This window comes from Fusarium solani (genome assembly GCF_023522795.1).
Source record: "Fusarium solani strain SB1 chromosome Unknown bctg00000006, whole genome shotgun sequence".
NCBI lineage: Eukaryota > Fungi > Ascomycota > Sordariomycetes > Hypocreales > Nectriaceae > Fusarium > Fusarium solani.
In genome coordinates, this window is record NW_027072151.1 from 413,795 (window position 1) to 430,144 (window position 16,350).

General features: G+C 53.8%; 7 protein-coding genes across 7 annotated transcripts; 4 read left to right on the top strand and 3 right to left on the bottom strand.

Annotated features, from left to right (window-relative positions):
- Nucleotides 1-570: 570 nt before the first annotated feature.
- MRS44_009839 (uncharacterized protein) lies at nt 571-1,340 on the top strand (the record flags this gene model as incomplete). Its single annotated transcript, XM_046280105.2, has 2 exons — nt 571-923; nt 980-1,340. The coding sequence occupies 2 exons, from the start codon at nt 571-573 to the stop codon at nt 1,338-1,340; spliced, it is 714 nt and encodes a 237-aa protein (XP_046131725.2).
- Nucleotides 1,341-2,275: 935 nt separating this feature from the next.
- Nucleotides 2,276-5,762, top strand: MRS44_009840 (uncharacterized protein; the record flags this gene model as incomplete). The annotated part of the gene is made up of 7 exons (XM_046276575.2): nt 2,276-2,378; nt 2,440-3,552; nt 3,597-4,202; nt 4,248-4,550; nt 4,595-4,765; nt 4,809-5,063; nt 5,110-5,762. The coding sequence occupies 7 exons, from the start codon at nt 2,276-2,278 to the stop codon at nt 5,760-5,762; spliced, it is 3,204 nt and encodes a 1,067-aa protein (XP_046131724.2).
- Nucleotides 5,763-6,198: 436 nt separating this feature from the next.
- On the bottom strand, nt 6,199-6,813 carry MRS44_009841 (uncharacterized protein; the record flags this gene model as incomplete). The annotated part of the gene is made up of 5 exons (XM_046276574.2): nt 6,199-6,250; nt 6,299-6,578; nt 6,625-6,631; nt 6,692-6,712; nt 6,763-6,813. The coding sequence occupies 5 exons, from the start codon at nt 6,811-6,813 to the stop codon at nt 6,199-6,201; spliced, it is 411 nt and encodes a 136-aa protein (XP_046131723.1).
- Nucleotides 6,814-7,041: 228 nt separating this feature from the next.
- Nucleotides 7,042-8,712, top strand: MRS44_009842 (uncharacterized protein; the record flags this gene model as incomplete). The annotated part of the gene is made up of 3 exons (XM_046271039.2): nt 7,042-7,308; nt 7,355-7,707; nt 7,752-8,712. 3 exons carry the CDS (start codon nt 7,042-7,044, stop codon nt 8,710-8,712), a joined length of 1,581 nt encoding a protein of 526 aa, XP_046131722.2.
- A 164-nt stretch (nt 8,713-8,876) lies between these two features.
- On the bottom strand, nt 8,877-9,935 carry MRS44_009843 (mitochondrial 54S ribosomal protein uL4m; the record flags this gene model as incomplete). The annotated part of the gene is made up of 3 exons (XM_046271010.1): nt 8,877-9,658; nt 9,706-9,826; nt 9,873-9,935. The coding sequence occupies 3 exons, from the start codon at nt 9,933-9,935 to the stop codon at nt 8,877-8,879; spliced, it is 966 nt and encodes a 321-aa protein (XP_046131721.1).
- A 255-nt stretch (nt 9,936-10,190) lies between these two features.
- On the top strand, nt 10,191-11,566 carry MRS44_009844 (mitochondrial 54S ribosomal protein mL38; the record flags this gene model as incomplete). Its single annotated transcript, XM_046281310.2, has 2 exons — nt 10,191-10,701; nt 10,752-11,566. The coding sequence occupies 2 exons, from the start codon at nt 10,191-10,193 to the stop codon at nt 11,564-11,566; spliced, it is 1,326 nt and encodes a 441-aa protein (XP_046131720.2).
- Nucleotides 11,567-13,122: 1,556 nt separating this feature from the next.
- MRS44_009845 (uncharacterized protein) lies at nt 13,123-14,117 on the bottom strand (the record flags this gene model as incomplete). Its single annotated transcript, XM_046281309.2, has 2 exons — nt 13,123-13,196; nt 13,247-14,117. The coding sequence occupies 2 exons, from the start codon at nt 14,115-14,117 to the stop codon at nt 13,123-13,125; spliced, it is 945 nt and encodes a 314-aa protein (XP_046131719.2).
- Between the last annotated feature and the right edge of the window lie 2,233 nt (nt 14,118-16,350).

The window sequence follows — 16,350 nt, forward strand, 5'->3', positions numbered from 1 at the left end:
TACAAATGTTTGTCTTGAGTATATACTTACACTGAGAGACCAGTTGAGGCAAACACCTGCAGGTGCATATCACACAGTTGTCGCACTCTGAGAGTTCCATGTCCCACTTACAACCGAGCCATCAATCTAAGAACCCCAGGAACAGCCTTAATCATGACAACAGACAAGTACGAGACGTGTAAAGTCAACTTGTGTCTGTCATCGTGATACCTCTGTCACAGTTCAAAAACTTGATCGGAGATTCTCGCCTCGGAACTCGCTCATACCACTTACAACTCGTCGTGATACTAGACCAGGAACAACACCATGGACTTTACTTCTACGTTTGACCATCAATGGTCCGGACTGCCGATGGCTCCACGATATAGGACGCGCGACGTGTTCGCAATGCTATTGACGCAAGCCTTAGTTGACGAGCAAACGTTTGCTTCTTGGGCGACCTGGATATCGGATGTCTGCCAGATATAAGGATGGATAGCCATTATCTCAGACCAGCTCAGCATCCCGACCGACAAGTCCATACTTGGACAGATTAATCCTTCAAGCCAAACCATCGCATTCGTTACCAACATGAAGATATACTTCATCTTCTTCGGGCTGCTCGCCTTGGTCATGGCAAAGCCCCAGGTCCCTCCAACTTCATCCCCTCAGCCTGCGCCTGTTCCTCCTCCATCTCAACCACCAGCTCCTCCAGCCGATCCCCCAGTTCCCCCAGCCGAGCCACCAGCTGAGCCACCAGTTCCGCCTTCTCCACCTCCAGCTCCGGTTCCTCCTCCTGACGAACCGGCTCCCGCACCTCCACCTTCTTCTCCGGCCCCTGTCCCGCAGCCTCCGGCGCCAACGGATCCGGCCCCGGCCCCACCAGCCCCGAATCCTACGGGTGCACCACCACCACCAATCGAAGGACCAATTTGCGAATGCGGGTATACTTACTGCGCAGAGGTCCTCATGGCAATGGGTATAAACACTAATCCACAAGTCACCGTGGAAACGCTAACGCCTCAGCAGCAAAGCCCTGGAATGAAGCCCAACTCTCCGAGGCGTACTGCAAGACGCCAAACGCCAACTGCCCCCAGGGCTCTCCAGCCACCAGCGTCGACTCGGCCCTGTACATCTGCCTCTGCGACCAGATCGACCAAAAGGTCGGAGACCACCTCGAGCTCCTCTGCGGCTGTGATACGTGCCTCAATGTCGGGCCGGACTTTAGAGGGCGATGCAAGACGCCCTGCCTACCTGGTCACGGTGGAGGGAGCGGGGCGGGTGATCCAAACACCAAGGAGGGAGACAAGGGGGAGAGCCCGATGCGAGGGAGTGGTCGGCTGGGGAGATTCCATATGTAGGATGGTTGTGGCTGGATGTTGTTGAACAGGCAGACTGCAGCGGTTAGTGGATGAGACGAATGAGGTTTCTGGAAGTCACTCATTAGATTGTATTGTCGATCCTTTATTGTAGCAAACATCAAACTCATGATCGTCCTTTGTCGTGATTCAAACTGAAGCAGACTTGGAACGCTAGATCAGGCTCTAGCCAACATCAGCCACTCCATCCCAATGACTGGAGCGCTAGAAACATCGGAAACGCCTACAGCCCACCCGCTCATGTTGCGAATGCATCATGCATCATGATCTCGGCTCATCTTGAACCGCCCATGGCCGGACTCTGAGGCCGGACTTGCAGCTCCGAGTGAGGGGAACCCGGCCGCCAAGTGTTAGGGAGGGCACCCAACAGGCAAGTCCGCGGGATGAGCAACCCTTCAAGATCTCGCTATTGCAATTCCCCCGAGCCATCCGCCGTCTGCCCATGATGATCCTATGAGAAACCACACCCTGTTCTTCCATGGAACAGTTAGAACCCCCCGCGCCCAAGAACAGATGCCCCGCCCCCAGATTTTAGCGGCATTAGCGTCTTCGGGTCCCACTATCAGCGCCCCGTGGCCCACTGCCCGGGGCGGCTAATAGAACCCCGGGCCAGGGCTTCTAGGCCCGAGCTCCAGCGGGCGGGCGGTAGGAGGTGACTCGAACGAGGAATGCCGAGTGACGTCCCAGACAAGGAGGGAAAACACATGACACGGAGACGAGGTCAGCCCCTCTTCGGATGACCCTTGATGTCTGTCTTCTTTTTTTCTCTTTCTCTTTTTTTCTAGATTTTTTTTAGAGGTGTCTTCCTTTTGTGTGTTTAGAGACGCGAGTCTCAGAGAGTACTGTATCCGCTAGAAGCAGCTCTTCTCCGATCTCGCTGCTGGCCTCCATGGGCTTTCTCCATCATGGTAGCCAACATGCTTCGCCCGCTGGCCACGACCGCGGCTCCAGCCTCGGCTTCTGAGCTGTGCGCTTCCTCCTGCTTTGTATCAAAGCAATTGAAGCGTTACAAAGTCCGAGGTGAGCTTTCTGAAGCTGCTGGAAGCTCCGTTGACCCGAGCTAACTAGAGCTTTGCTCCAGATGCCATCCTCTCCCGTCGCAAGCAATGGCAGAGCACGTTTGCCTCGTCTCGCCAGCGCGCAATTGTTCCCGCAATCTCGAAGCCTCTAGCATTGATTCGTCATGTCTCGGTTCCTGTGACTCCTCCTCGGACTTATTCCACCGTGGTGCTCCCCAAGACGACTCCATACGATCACCTCACCGTTGGCGTCCCTACCGAAATCTTTCCTGGAGAGCGCCGAGTTTCTCTGACACCCGCCAATGTAGCCCTACTAAAGAAGAAGGGCTTCAAGCAGGTTCTCGTTGAGCGCGGCGCTGGTACATCGGCAGACTTTCTCGATGCCGCTTATGAAGCGGCTGGCGCAACTCTCGTAACTGGCCCCAAGGATGTCTGGTCCAACGCCGACATTATCCTCAAGGTTCGCGGTCCTGGTCTTGGTGAAGTCGACTGCATGAAAGAAGGACAAACCATCATCTCTCTGCTTCAACCCGCTCAGAACAAGGAACTCGTCGAAAAGATTGCTGCCAGGAAAGCCACTAGTTTCGCCATGGACATGATTCCCCGTATCTCTCGCGCTCAGGTCTTTGACGCTCTCAGCAGCATGGCCAACATTGCTGGTTACAAGGCTGTCCTCGAAGCTTCAAACGTGTTTGGTAGATTCTTGACTGGTCAGGTTACAGCCGCTGGAAAGATTCCCCCCTGCAAGGTTCTGGTTATCGGTGCCGGCGTCGCTGGCTTGAGTGCCATCGCTACTGCTCGTCGCATGGGAGCCATTGTCCGTGGCTTCGACACCCGATCTGCTGCTCGTGAACAGGTTCAGTCTCTCGGAGCCGAGTTCATCGAGGTCGAGCTTGAAGAAGACGGATCTGGCGCCGGTGGCTACGCAAAGGAAATGAGCAAGGAATTTATCGAGGCCGAGATGAAGCTCTTCAAGGAACAAGCCAAGGAAGTCGACATCATCATCACCACTGCATTGATCCCCGGAAAGCCTGCCCCGAAGCTCCTCAAGAACGATATTCTCGATGTCATGAAGCCCGGTAGTGTGATTGTCGATCTGGCTGCTGAAGCTGGAGGGAACTGTGAGGCTACCAAGAAGGGCGAGCTGGCTGTTTACAACGACGTCAAGATTATTGGTATGTGGCTCGTATAGAGTGAAGTCTTTTGCTAACTTGGACAGGATACACTGATCTGCCTTCTCGCTTGCCAACTCAGTCTTCTACCCTCTACTCCAACAACATCACCAAGTTCCTGCTTTCCATGGCCCCTGAACCCAAGGCTTTCGGTATCGATCTCTCGGATGAAGTTGTCCGAGGCGCCATCGTCACTCAAGACGGAGATATTCTCCCACCGGCTCCTCGACCTGCACCTCCTCCAGCACCCGTCAAGACCGAACCCGTCGAGGCAGCCCCTGAACCCGTAGCTCTGACCCCCTGGCAAAAGAAGACCCGTGAAGTCGCTGGCGTCACAGCTGGTATGGGCAGCATCATGGCCCTCGGCAAGTGGACCAGCCCTCTCCTCATGTCCAATGCCTTTACTTTTGCTCTGGCTAGTCTCATCGGTTACCGCGCTGTATGGGGTGTTGCACCTGCGCTGCACTCTCCTCTCATGAGTGTCACCAACGCCATCTCTGGTATGGTCGGTATTGGCGGTCTGTTTATTCTCGGAGGTGGATTCTTGCCAGAGACTGTTCCCCAGGCTTTCGGTGCTCTAAGTGTTCTCCTCGCTTTTGTCAACGTCGGTGGTGGCTTTGTCATTACCAAGCGCATGCTGGATATGTTCAAGCGTGAGTTATATGATGCGTGATATGGACATAACTGACAACCTGTAGGACCTACTGATCCCCCCGAGTACCCCTGGCTATATGCTATTCCTGCTGCTCTCTGTGGTGGAGGCTTTGTTGCCGCTGCCTCTACTGGAGCTGCTGGTCTCGTCCAAGCCGGATATCTCATCAGCTCAGTTCTCTGCATCGGTTCAATCTCCAGTCTTGCTTCTCAGGCCACTGCCCGTATGGGAAATATGATCGGCATACTCGGTGTCGGCACTGGTGTTCTGGCTAGTCTTCTTGCTGCTGGCTTTACCCCTGAGGTTCTCACTCAGTTTGGTGGTCTCGCCGCTCTTGGCACTATCGCTGGTAAGTATTTCCTGAAATAAGAAGTACGACTTCTGACAGCATAGGTTTCCTCATTGGCAAGCGTATTACTCCTACCGATCTCCCTCAGACCGTCGCTGCTCTTCACTCCGTCGTTGGTCTCGCTGCTGTCCTGACCAGCATCGGCAGTGTCATGGCTGATGTCATGGACCCTTCAACACTTCACCTCGTAACCGCCTACCTCGGTGTTCTCATTGGTAAGTCCACCGATCCTGTATCTCACAAATACTGACCTTTTAGGTGGCATCACCTTTACCGGTTCCATCGTTGCCTTCCTCAAGCTTGGCGGCAGGATGAGCTCCAAGCCCAAGATTCTCCCTGGACGTCATGCCATCAACTCTGGACTGCTGGCTACCAACGTTGCTACGATGGGAGCCTTTGTTACAATGGCACCAGGAAGCCCCATGATTGCAGCTGGAGCACTCGCTGCCAACGCTGCACTGAGCTTCATCAAGGGATACACAACTACCGCCGCCATTGGAGGCGCTGACATGCGTAAGTAGTTACAAGCCCTTCAAAGTGAGATGCTAACCATTCGTAGCTGTTGTCATCACCGTCTTGAACGCTTACAGTGGCTTCGCCCTTGTCGCCGAGGGCTTCATGTTGGATAACCCCCTCCTCACCACCGTCGGAGCCCTAATCGGCGTCTCCGGTTCCATCCTCTCATACATCATGTGTGTCGCCATGAACCGCTCCCTCACAAACGTCTTGTTCGGAGGCCTCGGCACACCGACAGCAATGCAAGAGTATAAACCCCAAGGTGAAGTGACGACTACCTCTGTAGAAGACCTCGCAGATGCCCTCCTCAACTCTGAAAAGGTCATCCTCATCGTCGGCTACGGCATGGCTGTGGCAAAGGCCCAGTACGCCTTGTCCAGCATTGTCTCGTCTCTGAGGGCCAAGGGCATCACTGTTCGCTTCGCCATTCACCCTGTGGCTGGCCGTATGCCTGGTCAATGCAACGTGCTCCTCGCTGAGGCTAGTGTGCCGTATGACATCGTCCTGGAAATGGACGAGATCAACGACGACTTCCCCGACACGGATCTTGCTGTCGTCATTGGTGCTAACGACACTGTTAACCCCATTGCCCTGGAGAAGGGTAGCTCCATCGAGGGCATGCCTGTGCTTCACGCCTGGAAGGCCAAGCAGGTTGTAGTGATGAAGAGGAGTCTGGCCAGCGGCTATGGTGAGTAATTCCGGTCACTTTAGCTGATCGACCACTAACAAGAGTAGCCGATGTTCCCAATCCCATGTTTTACATGCCCAACGCCAAGATGCTTTTCGGAGATGCTAGAGTCACTTGCGAAGGTTAGTATCTCGCCCATCTCCAAGTCCCTCGCTAACGTTCCCAGCCATCAAATCGGCCATCGAGTCCAAGTCGTCGTAGAAGCAATTTGAGTGATTTTCATATATAGTCGATCGATTTCTTTACAGGAAAGATCATGTGGAGGAGCTCATAGAGTGCAAATGTTTTGCTAGATCCTATACCATTATCATTCACTGGCTGCAAGGGACAGCCCACGCAGCGGCTCGATTGATCTGAATGAATTCAAGACCCTTTTTTTTCGGGTTCGTCTTTTTGACAGTTTGATTGTCTAACCGAGATTCATATGTACACTCTTCAACTCGCTCATGCCCGGGGAGCAGCCACAGGCTCCCACGCCGTGATCTTGGACTTGGCCCTAGAGAAAGTCAGCATGCCACCACCCATAATTTCACATCATACGCACGTGTTGTAGGTCTTGAAGGCTCCTCGGCTCTGGGTATAGTTGGGGATGGCCTTGGTGGGCTCAAAGTGGCGGGTGCCCGGGTTCAACAGAGCATCCTCGGTCGGGGGCTTGTCGACGGCGTAGCTGATCCACGAGTGCCATCCAGGCTCGATTTGGGCGGCGTCGTAGTCGTGCTTGGCGTACTCAACCCAGCGCGTTCGGAGGGGCAGTTCCTCGTTGTTCTCAAAGTACTTGTTGCCCGCGCGATCGGTACCGATGAGACGACCGTACTTGGTGTCACCTGCACTGGTCAGAGAGAGTCGAGGAGACTCAGAATTGAAACGTACCGATGTACTATTCGTAACAAACAGACGTCGTTAGTCAAGCTCGAGTGGTTCGGTCGTCGGCACATACCAGCATCTGTCGGAAGTAATCCTACTCAGGGTCAGCATTGAAGCTCAATGGCGGTTTTTGTAAGTACTCACCTTGATTCCAACCTTTCGCAGGTTGGACAGCGTTCGCGTAATCGTCGACATGGTTGCGGTTCAGCGACAATTGACCTCGGCGTGCAACGGGGGATTGAGGGTCTTGATCGGTCCTCTGGCGATGAAGTGATTACCGGGACGGAAAAACATCGGCAGAACCTCTTTGTGACGGCATGCAGGTACGTACCCACAGCTTCTGGACCAGAAATATCCAGGCCATTAACAAGCAAATCTTCAACACCACGTCAAGCTTCGACAGGTACCCAATTGAGCTCCGAAATGCTCGCACGGAGCTGCGCGAGATGCACGACTAGGCTTCGAGCCGCACGTCCCAAGCCGAGCGTCCCACGACCGAGGATTCAGCGGAGACAGTATGGAATGTCGGCTGGCGCCCCGGCTCCGGCACCGGCGTCGAGCCCTGCGAGCGGCGTAGGTGCTCTGGCGCCGTTTGTCAACGAGTTGGACCGTCTTGCGCCGAGTTTCGATGTTCAAGGGGACCAGATACAGATTATTAGGACGCCGACCGAGTTCTACGAGACGCTAAAGGTGTGACTGTTGACGCTGTCTGGAGGAATATGGCTGATGGGATTAGGATCGGATACGAAAAGCCCAGCGACGAATCTTTCTGTCGACACTATACATTGGAAAGTCGGAGCGGGAGCTCATCGAGACATTACAAGAGGCGTTGAGGAAGAACCCCGAGGTCAAACTCAGTATCTTGACTGATGCCCTACGAGGCACTCGAGAGGCCCCGAACCCGTCATGTGCATCCTTGCTGGCGCCCCTCGTGCAAGAGTTTGGGACAGACCGAGTCGAGATTCGCATGTACCACACGCCGAACTTGACAGGACTGAGAAAAGAGTATATTCCCAAGCGTATCAATGAAGGATGGGGACTTCAGCACATGAAGCTGTACGGAGTAGATGATGAGATCATCATGTCTGGGTAAGTCACCAAAGGCATTCACATGAGCTTGACTGACTTTTTAGGGCAAACTTGTCTACCGACTACTTTACAAACCGTCAGGATCGCTACCACCTCTTCTCATCCAAGGAGGTAACGGACCACTTCTGGAAGATTCACTCAGGGGTCACATCGTTCAGTTTCCTCGTTCAACCCTCAGAAGAACCAGCAGGCTTCACCCTCTCATGGCCAACAACGAACTCGGCTCCTTCACCTCTCGAGAAGCCTCAGTCTTTCATCAAGCGTACCACATCAACGCTGCAGGCCTTGATACATCCCGCCTCCAAGCCGGCCCAGGACATCTCGGATACTAGGGTTTACATGCTCAGCCAGATGTCCCAGGTTATGAAGCCTGATACATCGACTGAACTCCCCATCATCACTCACATTCTCAAAACCCTCGCCTCGCCCGCATATCGCGACTCTTCGTGGACATTTACAGCCGGTTACTTTAATCCGGCTCCCTCCCTGACAAAACTCCTCCTCAACACTGCCTCGACTTCAAATACAGTCATCACCGCTGCCCCAGAAGCAAACGGCTTTTACAAGTCCAAGGGCGTGTCTGGACTTCTCCCTGATGCTTACACGCTTCTCGCTCGTCGATTCGTCCACCGTGTGCACCACGAAGGTCGCGATGAAGATATCACCCTCAAGGAGTGGCGTCACGGCATGGTTGGCCAGCCGGGAGGGTGGACATACCACGCAAAGGGTCTTTGGGTAACAATGCCTGGCGATAAGCACCCTGCCATGAGCATCATCGGAAGCTCCAACTACACAAAGCGAAGCTACTCTCACGATCTCGAAGCCGGTGCCCTGATTGTTACTCGCGATGAGGGCTTAAAGGCTCGGCTCGCAGACGAACAGCTCTGGCTCCAGGAGCACGCCACAAAGGCGACAAGAGACGACTTTGCCAAAAACGAACGAAGAGTAGGACTCAAGGTCCGAGTCGCCATGTGGATTGTCTCCCTAGTAGGCGGGGCGTTGTAAACATATTGTAACATACTGTAACACTTGGTCTTGTAGAATAGACAGTAGATGGAGGCGTTGTTGACGGGTCTATGGCATGATACCCAACTTCAACCTTGCTCGAATCATATCTTTTGACGTTCAGGTTGTATACACAATAATACAAGGCTATTCCTACACGGCTCTTATGCCCCAATCACCCTCGTCCCCGTCGCAGGTCCTCCCTTGACGAGACCCTGCATCACGACCCGGCTCACAAGGTCGCTCTGGTGCTGCTCAATCATCTCCTTGAGCACGCTCCTCTCCAGCACCACCTTGCCCGTCTCCAGGAGATCCTTGACGTCCACGTCCTCGAGGTCCAGTGCTCGACCCTCCCAGGGGACCTGCTCCATGGCCTCGAAGAGGGCCTCGCGGCGGTTGCCTGTAACAAAGAGAGTGCGGCCGCTAGCCCGGCCAAGACCCAGGTTGCCCAGCATGCCCGTCATGTACTTCTTAAGATATGTCTCCTTCATTCCATCCTTGAGGTACTTTCCAGCAAGCAGCTCAAAGTCGGTCGGCAGAGCAAGATCCATACCATCTTCACACACAATCAAATCGCCCTTTCGGTAACGGTAGCTCAGCGCAGTGCGCCAAGCCTTGTCGTAGACCTTTCGGTTAAGACCGGTTCCAAAGTCGCGGGGCTTAGGCCCAAACACCTTTCCACCACCTCGGAGGAGGGGACTCTGCTTGGTTCCCAGACGGGCGCGGCCGGTTCCCTTCTGAGGTCGCATCTTGCGGTGCGAGCCGTTGACTTCCCAGCGGTTCTTGCTCGAGGCGGTGCCCTGGCGGGTGTTGTCGCCCTCGTAGACGACGGCGAGGTGGAGGATGTCGCGGCGGAGGGGGAGGTAGAGGTGGTTGACGGACCATTGCTCGAGGGCTGTTGGCTCGAGGGAGGGGAAGCTGTGGATTGTGAGGGGGACGGTCGAGACTTGGTGTGTCAGTAGAGGTTAACTGCAGAGTAGGTGGGAGACTGACTGGGCTTCCATGACTCTAGAATGCCCTGGGGAGTATCGGCAGACTTAGGGACAGCAGGAGCATCACTGGAAGACACCTCTGTAGCCATTGACCTTGTAAACGTCTTGCTAAGAGCAGCCGGCTGGAGAACGTTAGATGCGAATACCTCGAAAGACTCTTCCACTCACCCTAGCAGACACCCGCAGCGCGCCCATGGCCTCGGCCAGGCAACCAATTCCCTTGCCCGCCATTGCAACAGATTCCACGTATGACCCTTTTGTCGTGGATTGGCGTCGGCTTGCAATAGACCCAAAGAGTGATGCCGTTGTTGGTTCCGGTTCTCAAAAACCGTGATGCTCGAAAAGTGGTTCGGCATCTTCCGCCTCTGGTCCCCGACTTTTTTGTGGGGCTGAGCCATTGCAAACCATCCCCAAGCTTTTTCTCGATATTCGAGATATCCAACCGAGAACGACGACCGCCAAATCCCCCTCCGCAACGACCTCAACATGTCGCGTTGCCAGGCCGTCGTAAGGCCGCTCGCCCGGCAGCTGCGGCCGCAATGCGTCGTCCGACCCTTCACCACCGCCATCCCCCGGCCCGCCGAAGTCGAGACGACGCAGACTCCCACCGAGACGAACCCGCTCGACCTGGATCCCAATACTGTGCTCCCCGAGTTCGAGGCGCAGGTCATCAAGGCCGGAAAGATGCCAATTGGCTCCCGTCGTCGCCGCGTCGCCATCCGCACCACCGGCGACCTCCCCTTTGAACACCTGCCCTACCAGGCCTTCCAGGAAGCACGCAAGATTCTGGCCGTAGACCGGGAGGAGAAGTTGGCGAAGATCACAAAGGAGGTGGAGAAGATTGCTTTCCTCGAGAAGAAGGATCCCAGTGAGGTTCAGGGCGGACAGAAGATGAAGGATGTCAAGCTGGCTAGTCTGCGGAGACATGTCGACAAGCTCAAGATTCTCGCCGACGCCAACGATCCCATCGTCAAGAAGCGATTCGAGGACGGTCTGGGTATGCAATTGAGCCAATTGAGATACTGTCACAGTAACTAACAACCCTAGGCGACATGAACAAGCCCATCTACCGCCACTATGCCGAAAAGAAGTGGCGCTCCTACGACCACCGCCTCATCACCCAGCGAATCAAGCAGTTCAACATCGTCCCCGACGTCCTCCCCAAGCTCGAGCCAACCGCCGACGTCCAGCTCTACTTCCGCAAGCTCAAGATCCCCCCGGGACAGATCGTCGACAGCCTCGTCAGCGAGAACGCCCCCAGGCTTCGCGTGCAGGTCTTTGACAAGGGCGAGCGTCTTGTCACCGTCGTCGTTGTTGACTCGGATGTTCCCGATCCAGAGAGGGACACCTTCTCCAAGCGCTGCCACTACTTGGCTGCCAACATTCCTCTCAGCCCCGCAGACACTTCCCTACCCCTAAGCAGGATAAAGGCCGAGGACCAGCTCGCCGTGCCCTGGCTGCCCGCCTTCTCCCAGAAGGGAGCCCCCTACCACCGTCTGGGCATCTACCTCCTCGAGCAGAAGCCCGGCGAGCGCGTCGACGTGGCCAAGCTCAAGCAGCTCTACTCCAAGCGTGACGGCTTCTCCCTCAAGTCCCTCCGCGACAAGTTCAGCCTCACCCCCTTCGGCTTCAACCTCTTCCGATCCGTATGGGATGAGAACACGGCATCCGTCATGAAGCGCCACAACATCGAGGGCAGCGAGGTCGAGTTCCGACCCACGCGCGTGCACAGCATGAAACCACCCGTCAAGCCCCGCGGATGGGAGGCCAAGCGCCAGGGACCAAAGTACCGCCACCTCTGGAAGTACACCAAGAACATCAGGGGCATCTCCAACTCGAGGGGCTGGATCAAGAGGAGGTAGAGCGGAGGGGTCATGTGTATCATATCACTGTACATTTAGAAGGAGTCAATGTAGGACTACAAGACAAAAAAATATGCAACTCATGTGCTACGATGAATGGAATGGTGTCGACAAGCATAGCGGCAGTGTTATGTATGAAATATCCATGTTGTGATGTATCCAATGTAGTGATTGTTGCTCAACAAAGGGATATTTACCAATATCAAAGACCAAAGATATACCATATTTAGAGTTTAGCCTCAAGCACATCAACCAGTAATGGTCTCTCATTCTCATTCTTCTCCCAATCAAACAGTTTCAACCGCTGATCATACCGTTTCACCTCTCGGGAGGTTCCCTTTTGACAGAGCTCCCCCGTGGCAACCATATCGCCACAACCTCGCCTGTCTACCTGTCAAACAACCCGGACAGAAAATCCCGAAAAGGTCGATCAATATCCTATTTCATCTTAAACTCGGGGTCCATTAAGGCCCAACGAGGGGTCCAAGTTGTGGCAAAATAGGGGTTTGCCACCCACCATGGCAAACTCAAATCTTTGATAAATCCCATATCCCCGGTATCTCCGCCTAGATTCTCAACTTCATCCTCACGTGGATACCATCATCTTCTCCTAGAACCGGCAGTTCTCATCGGCTTCAGTTATCTGGTGGCAAGTTGTGCTTGTCTCCCGTGTTCAGTGCTGATGTCCATCACAGATTAGCCTAAGTGACAACAAGTCGGACAATATCCTCCAGCGGTCTGAATCATGAGATTGCCAAGGTTAGACCTATTCCAAAGTTGGAGCCCATTTCCTTTGTTAAAGATTCGAGGCTGTTTGTACAATCGCCACATGCTACACCTCTGCCCTATACGGGTATGCCTTTGAGTTTTGACTCAAAGACGAGAAACTCTTCCCCAGTCTCCTTGTCCCTCTCCAGTGTAGCCCTTATTTCCCCTTCAACTCAGTCATGTAAAGAAATAAGCTCCATGAGGCCTGTTGGCCACCCGTCGTGGCAGATAACACACTCCACGCAAAATACGTCAAATCACACTCAAACATCGTGAAAGCATCAAGTCATAATCCATCACAACACGCCTTACCCCCTTTCCCAATCCTCATGCTCATCCTTTCATACTCGTGCTTGACAATCATCTTCCAGCGAAGTCGCCAAGGGTATAAAACGCCTCGCAGCATAAACTCCCAAGACAGAATTTCATTCAGAAATCTGTCCGCTGCCCAACTCCGTTTTGAGATGGTATCCCCTGTTCTGTCCCCCTCTTGTCCCGTATCCTCTATAGTATCATCGTTCGTGATCCGTTTAGAAGTACATGTGCCCATCTTCTGCTTCTGCTCCCAGTGATTTGCCCTAGCATCAGGCGTTGCTTGGGAAAATCAAAGAAACATAGACGCTCGACTCGTGATCGACATGTTGATCGAATCTAGTGGGCCAGAGTCAAGTAACCAAGATAGTTATCTTGTTCCACATCAACCCCTGGCTGCTTGATTGTCGAGCATCTTGAAGCAAGTGCACTGCCTTTCTCATATTATATCGTCGACTCGTTGTCGTTCATGGCTCTTAATCCAACATATCGTCGGGCATGTGGTCATAGTTGATCTCTGACTCTGTCGATTTCGGTATACTTGTCATGACTAGAGCACAGTTAGCATTATCCTCCTAGTCTGGAAAGGTCATGACTCACCACTTGAACTTCGACGACGGTGATGGTGGCAGCAATTGATACCATTACAGTGCGCCTGGCCTGTGTGGTACTCGGCTGCCGTCCGTTGAACAAACTTTCTTGCCTCATTCTCTATCCACTGGTTGATGTTGGAGTCGTTGCAACCAGCATGCTGCATCAGTTGGTTCTTCATCTTGCTCACTTCTCCGAGGAGATCGTTGTATTCTGTCTGGAGGGTCGAGTGTTGATGCTCCAGTCCATGTCTCGTCTCCTCCAAGTTGTTCACCCACTCCTTTTTCTTCTGTCGGCACTTGGATGCTGCTATCCTGTTGCGCTTCAAAAACTTGCTCCTTTTTGATGAGTGTTCGCCATCCATATCTTCCTCCTCTTCATCTTCTTCGACAACTGGTTCTTTTGCAGCTCCTGGTCGGCGTGGCGGAGATGCGGCTGATGCTCGTCGACGGTGCGAGTTGGTGCTCCTTGTGCTCCTTGTGCTCTTCCGAGCCTTGGCATTCGTCTCGCTCACTATCGAGTTGATAGATGGTATGGAAGACTTGCTCGAGGTACGTGATGTCTCGAAAACTGGTTCGCTGGATGTGGTTCCGGGCGATGACTGCGCCTCGGTCGGGGGTCTCGGGCTATCCGTGGAGGTCGTCGGTACCACGGTCGACAGCTCAGGGGGAAAGAAGCCAACGGGGTTGTTCAGGGCTGGATTCCACATGGCAGGATTCATCATGAATTGAGTATCCATGGGCCCGGAGGGGTTTGGGATCGGGTCCGCGGTCGTGCACGCGTTGAGCATGGGGTCGATGTTCGCGTCGTCCGTGGCAGCCAACATGTAGCTGTTGCCAAACTGGTTGGACTCGTCTGCAAAGTTGCTGCTGCTGTTCATGATGATTGTCCTGGCACTCGTATGAAAGGCCCGTTGGACGTACTGTTTCCTGGCGTGGTAGCCCAGGCCCCAAGGGCCGAGGTTTGACTCTCTACGTTCAGAGTGCGCGAGACTACCGCGGCAGGTCTCTTAAACGATGTCAAGCTAATGTTGTCTCAGGTACAGATACAGTTTTCGATCGAGCTTCGCGGTACCGGTTTGGGTCGAGGACACAAGAGGCGGATAGGGAGGGGTGTGTGGTGGGTTTCGATAATGGCTGAGCGACCAGCTTAGAAGGGTAGAATCCAGGAACGGGTGGCAAAGTTGACAACCTAAAAGGGGCGATATTGTCGATTTATTGCCCGAGATATTGGCCGAGTTTGGGTCCAGAACCCGTTGTTGAAAGACCAAGAGAAAAGGATGAAGAGGGAGGGTTGTGTCGCAACTTGAGAGGGTGGAGGAAGGCCACAGAAGCCAACCAGGTTGAACCAGGGCCAGCGCCAGCGGAGAAACCGATCCGGCTCAAGGAGACACCTCCGATGACCGATGAAATAGTCGATTCCCAAGGCACAAGTACCTTGAATAGAACGGTCAAGTCTGTATTTCAGTTGGGGGCGAATTTGCCTTGTTTCGTACTTGTTGCTGCTCTTCGGTTATTCGTCCGGAGAGGCCGTAGACGTCAGCCACACAGCCAATCGTCAACAACTGAAGATCTATTGGAGAGATAGACTTGAAGATATGATTAACTGAAGCCACACGGTTAAGCCACGAACTCCGAAAGAGTATCTGTTCTCGATCGATGTTGCTGGGTAGAGACGAGTATGACGGATCCACACGCTGGGACTGATGTAACAAGTCGACCCTTATATGATGTTCACGCGAGATGCGACCATTAGTAACGGGTGCTTGCGTCACTTGGTCTCTAGTCTTGGATATCGGTGGGCGGACTGTAAGGATGTATCGGTTGTTTCTTTACAGTGACAACCCGGGGTCGAGGGAGTAAAGGTAAGGGGGTGGCGGTCCAAGGTACGGATACAGTAGAGCAGCATGTACGGTCGAGTCAACCAGTGAGATCTGCAAACGGGATAGGTCCGGGGACTATCATTCACAATTGATGGGGAGAGCTTCTGGAAATGAGCCAGGGTGTGGTGGATGTACTCTATCAACGACAGTGGGAGTTGACTGTGGAACGTTGCAAGTGACTTTGAAGGCCGGATGCCCCGCTTTGTTGACTTCTTTGTCGGCGAATGACAAGCAGAGCGCAACAATTACTGTACTGTCCAGTACTGTACGGCGAGGAACAAGCCGTACGCCAGGTAGACTTGGCTGAAGATGTCAGCTTCGAGAGTGGCGGTACGCTAATGGAATGTCATACCGTCTCTGTCCGCAGAGGAGAAGTGGAAACGAGGTGATGGTCTATCTAAATGACGGCGAGCCTGGTGCTCATGACGGAGAGCCTGGTGCTCATGACGGAAAGGTGTCGACGCTAAAGCTTTGCCGGCGGAATAAAGACAGCCGCAGCTAAACGGTTAGCAACTCATCTCTGGTGGTATCTTCACCAAAATACTGCGTCAGCATTTCTTCCAGCCAGTCACTCAGTACGAATCTCCTCCGTGGAGGTGTCGGTTCCTGGAGGCCGGCCAATGGTTAGCCTAGAGCAGAAGCCATGTACTCCGCAACCTTTGGACAGTGCGGGAGACACTGGGCTTTCGAGACCCGCCGCCCATACGCGGCTTAGAGCTGGGGGTGTAGTTACATCCTCGAGATACGGCCCTTCAGCTGTGGCGTTCAACATCTTCGGCCCCGTATCAGACGGCGCTTCGGGTCAAGATGTCCTCCTGTCCGGCGTCCCGGATGGTTATCCTCGACGATGAGGGGTACATATTCCCAGACAGGGAGGCCCTGAGTAACTTGGACAGTGTGTTTTCGACTTGTGCTGAAATTCTTCCATCCAGGCACAAGCTCGAATCAAGTGAGGGGTCGAGGCATCAATGCCATCAAGCGCGTTCAGGGTCCTTTTGCGGCGCAGTTTCATGCCTGATTCCAACTCTTGAACACGGTCGCCAAGCATTCCACGGTATGCACAATGATGTGACTGTTGAGAAAAAAGTTGATAGCTGGGTGATAAATCTTTGCCTTCTGAGAGGTGGGGTTCCGAAAAGAAATCTGCCTGCCGTCATACTGTGCCGATGAGCGGTCCTGTGTGCCTCTGTTACCGCGGTGCGATACTTTTCTCGCCGACTGAGAAATAAGA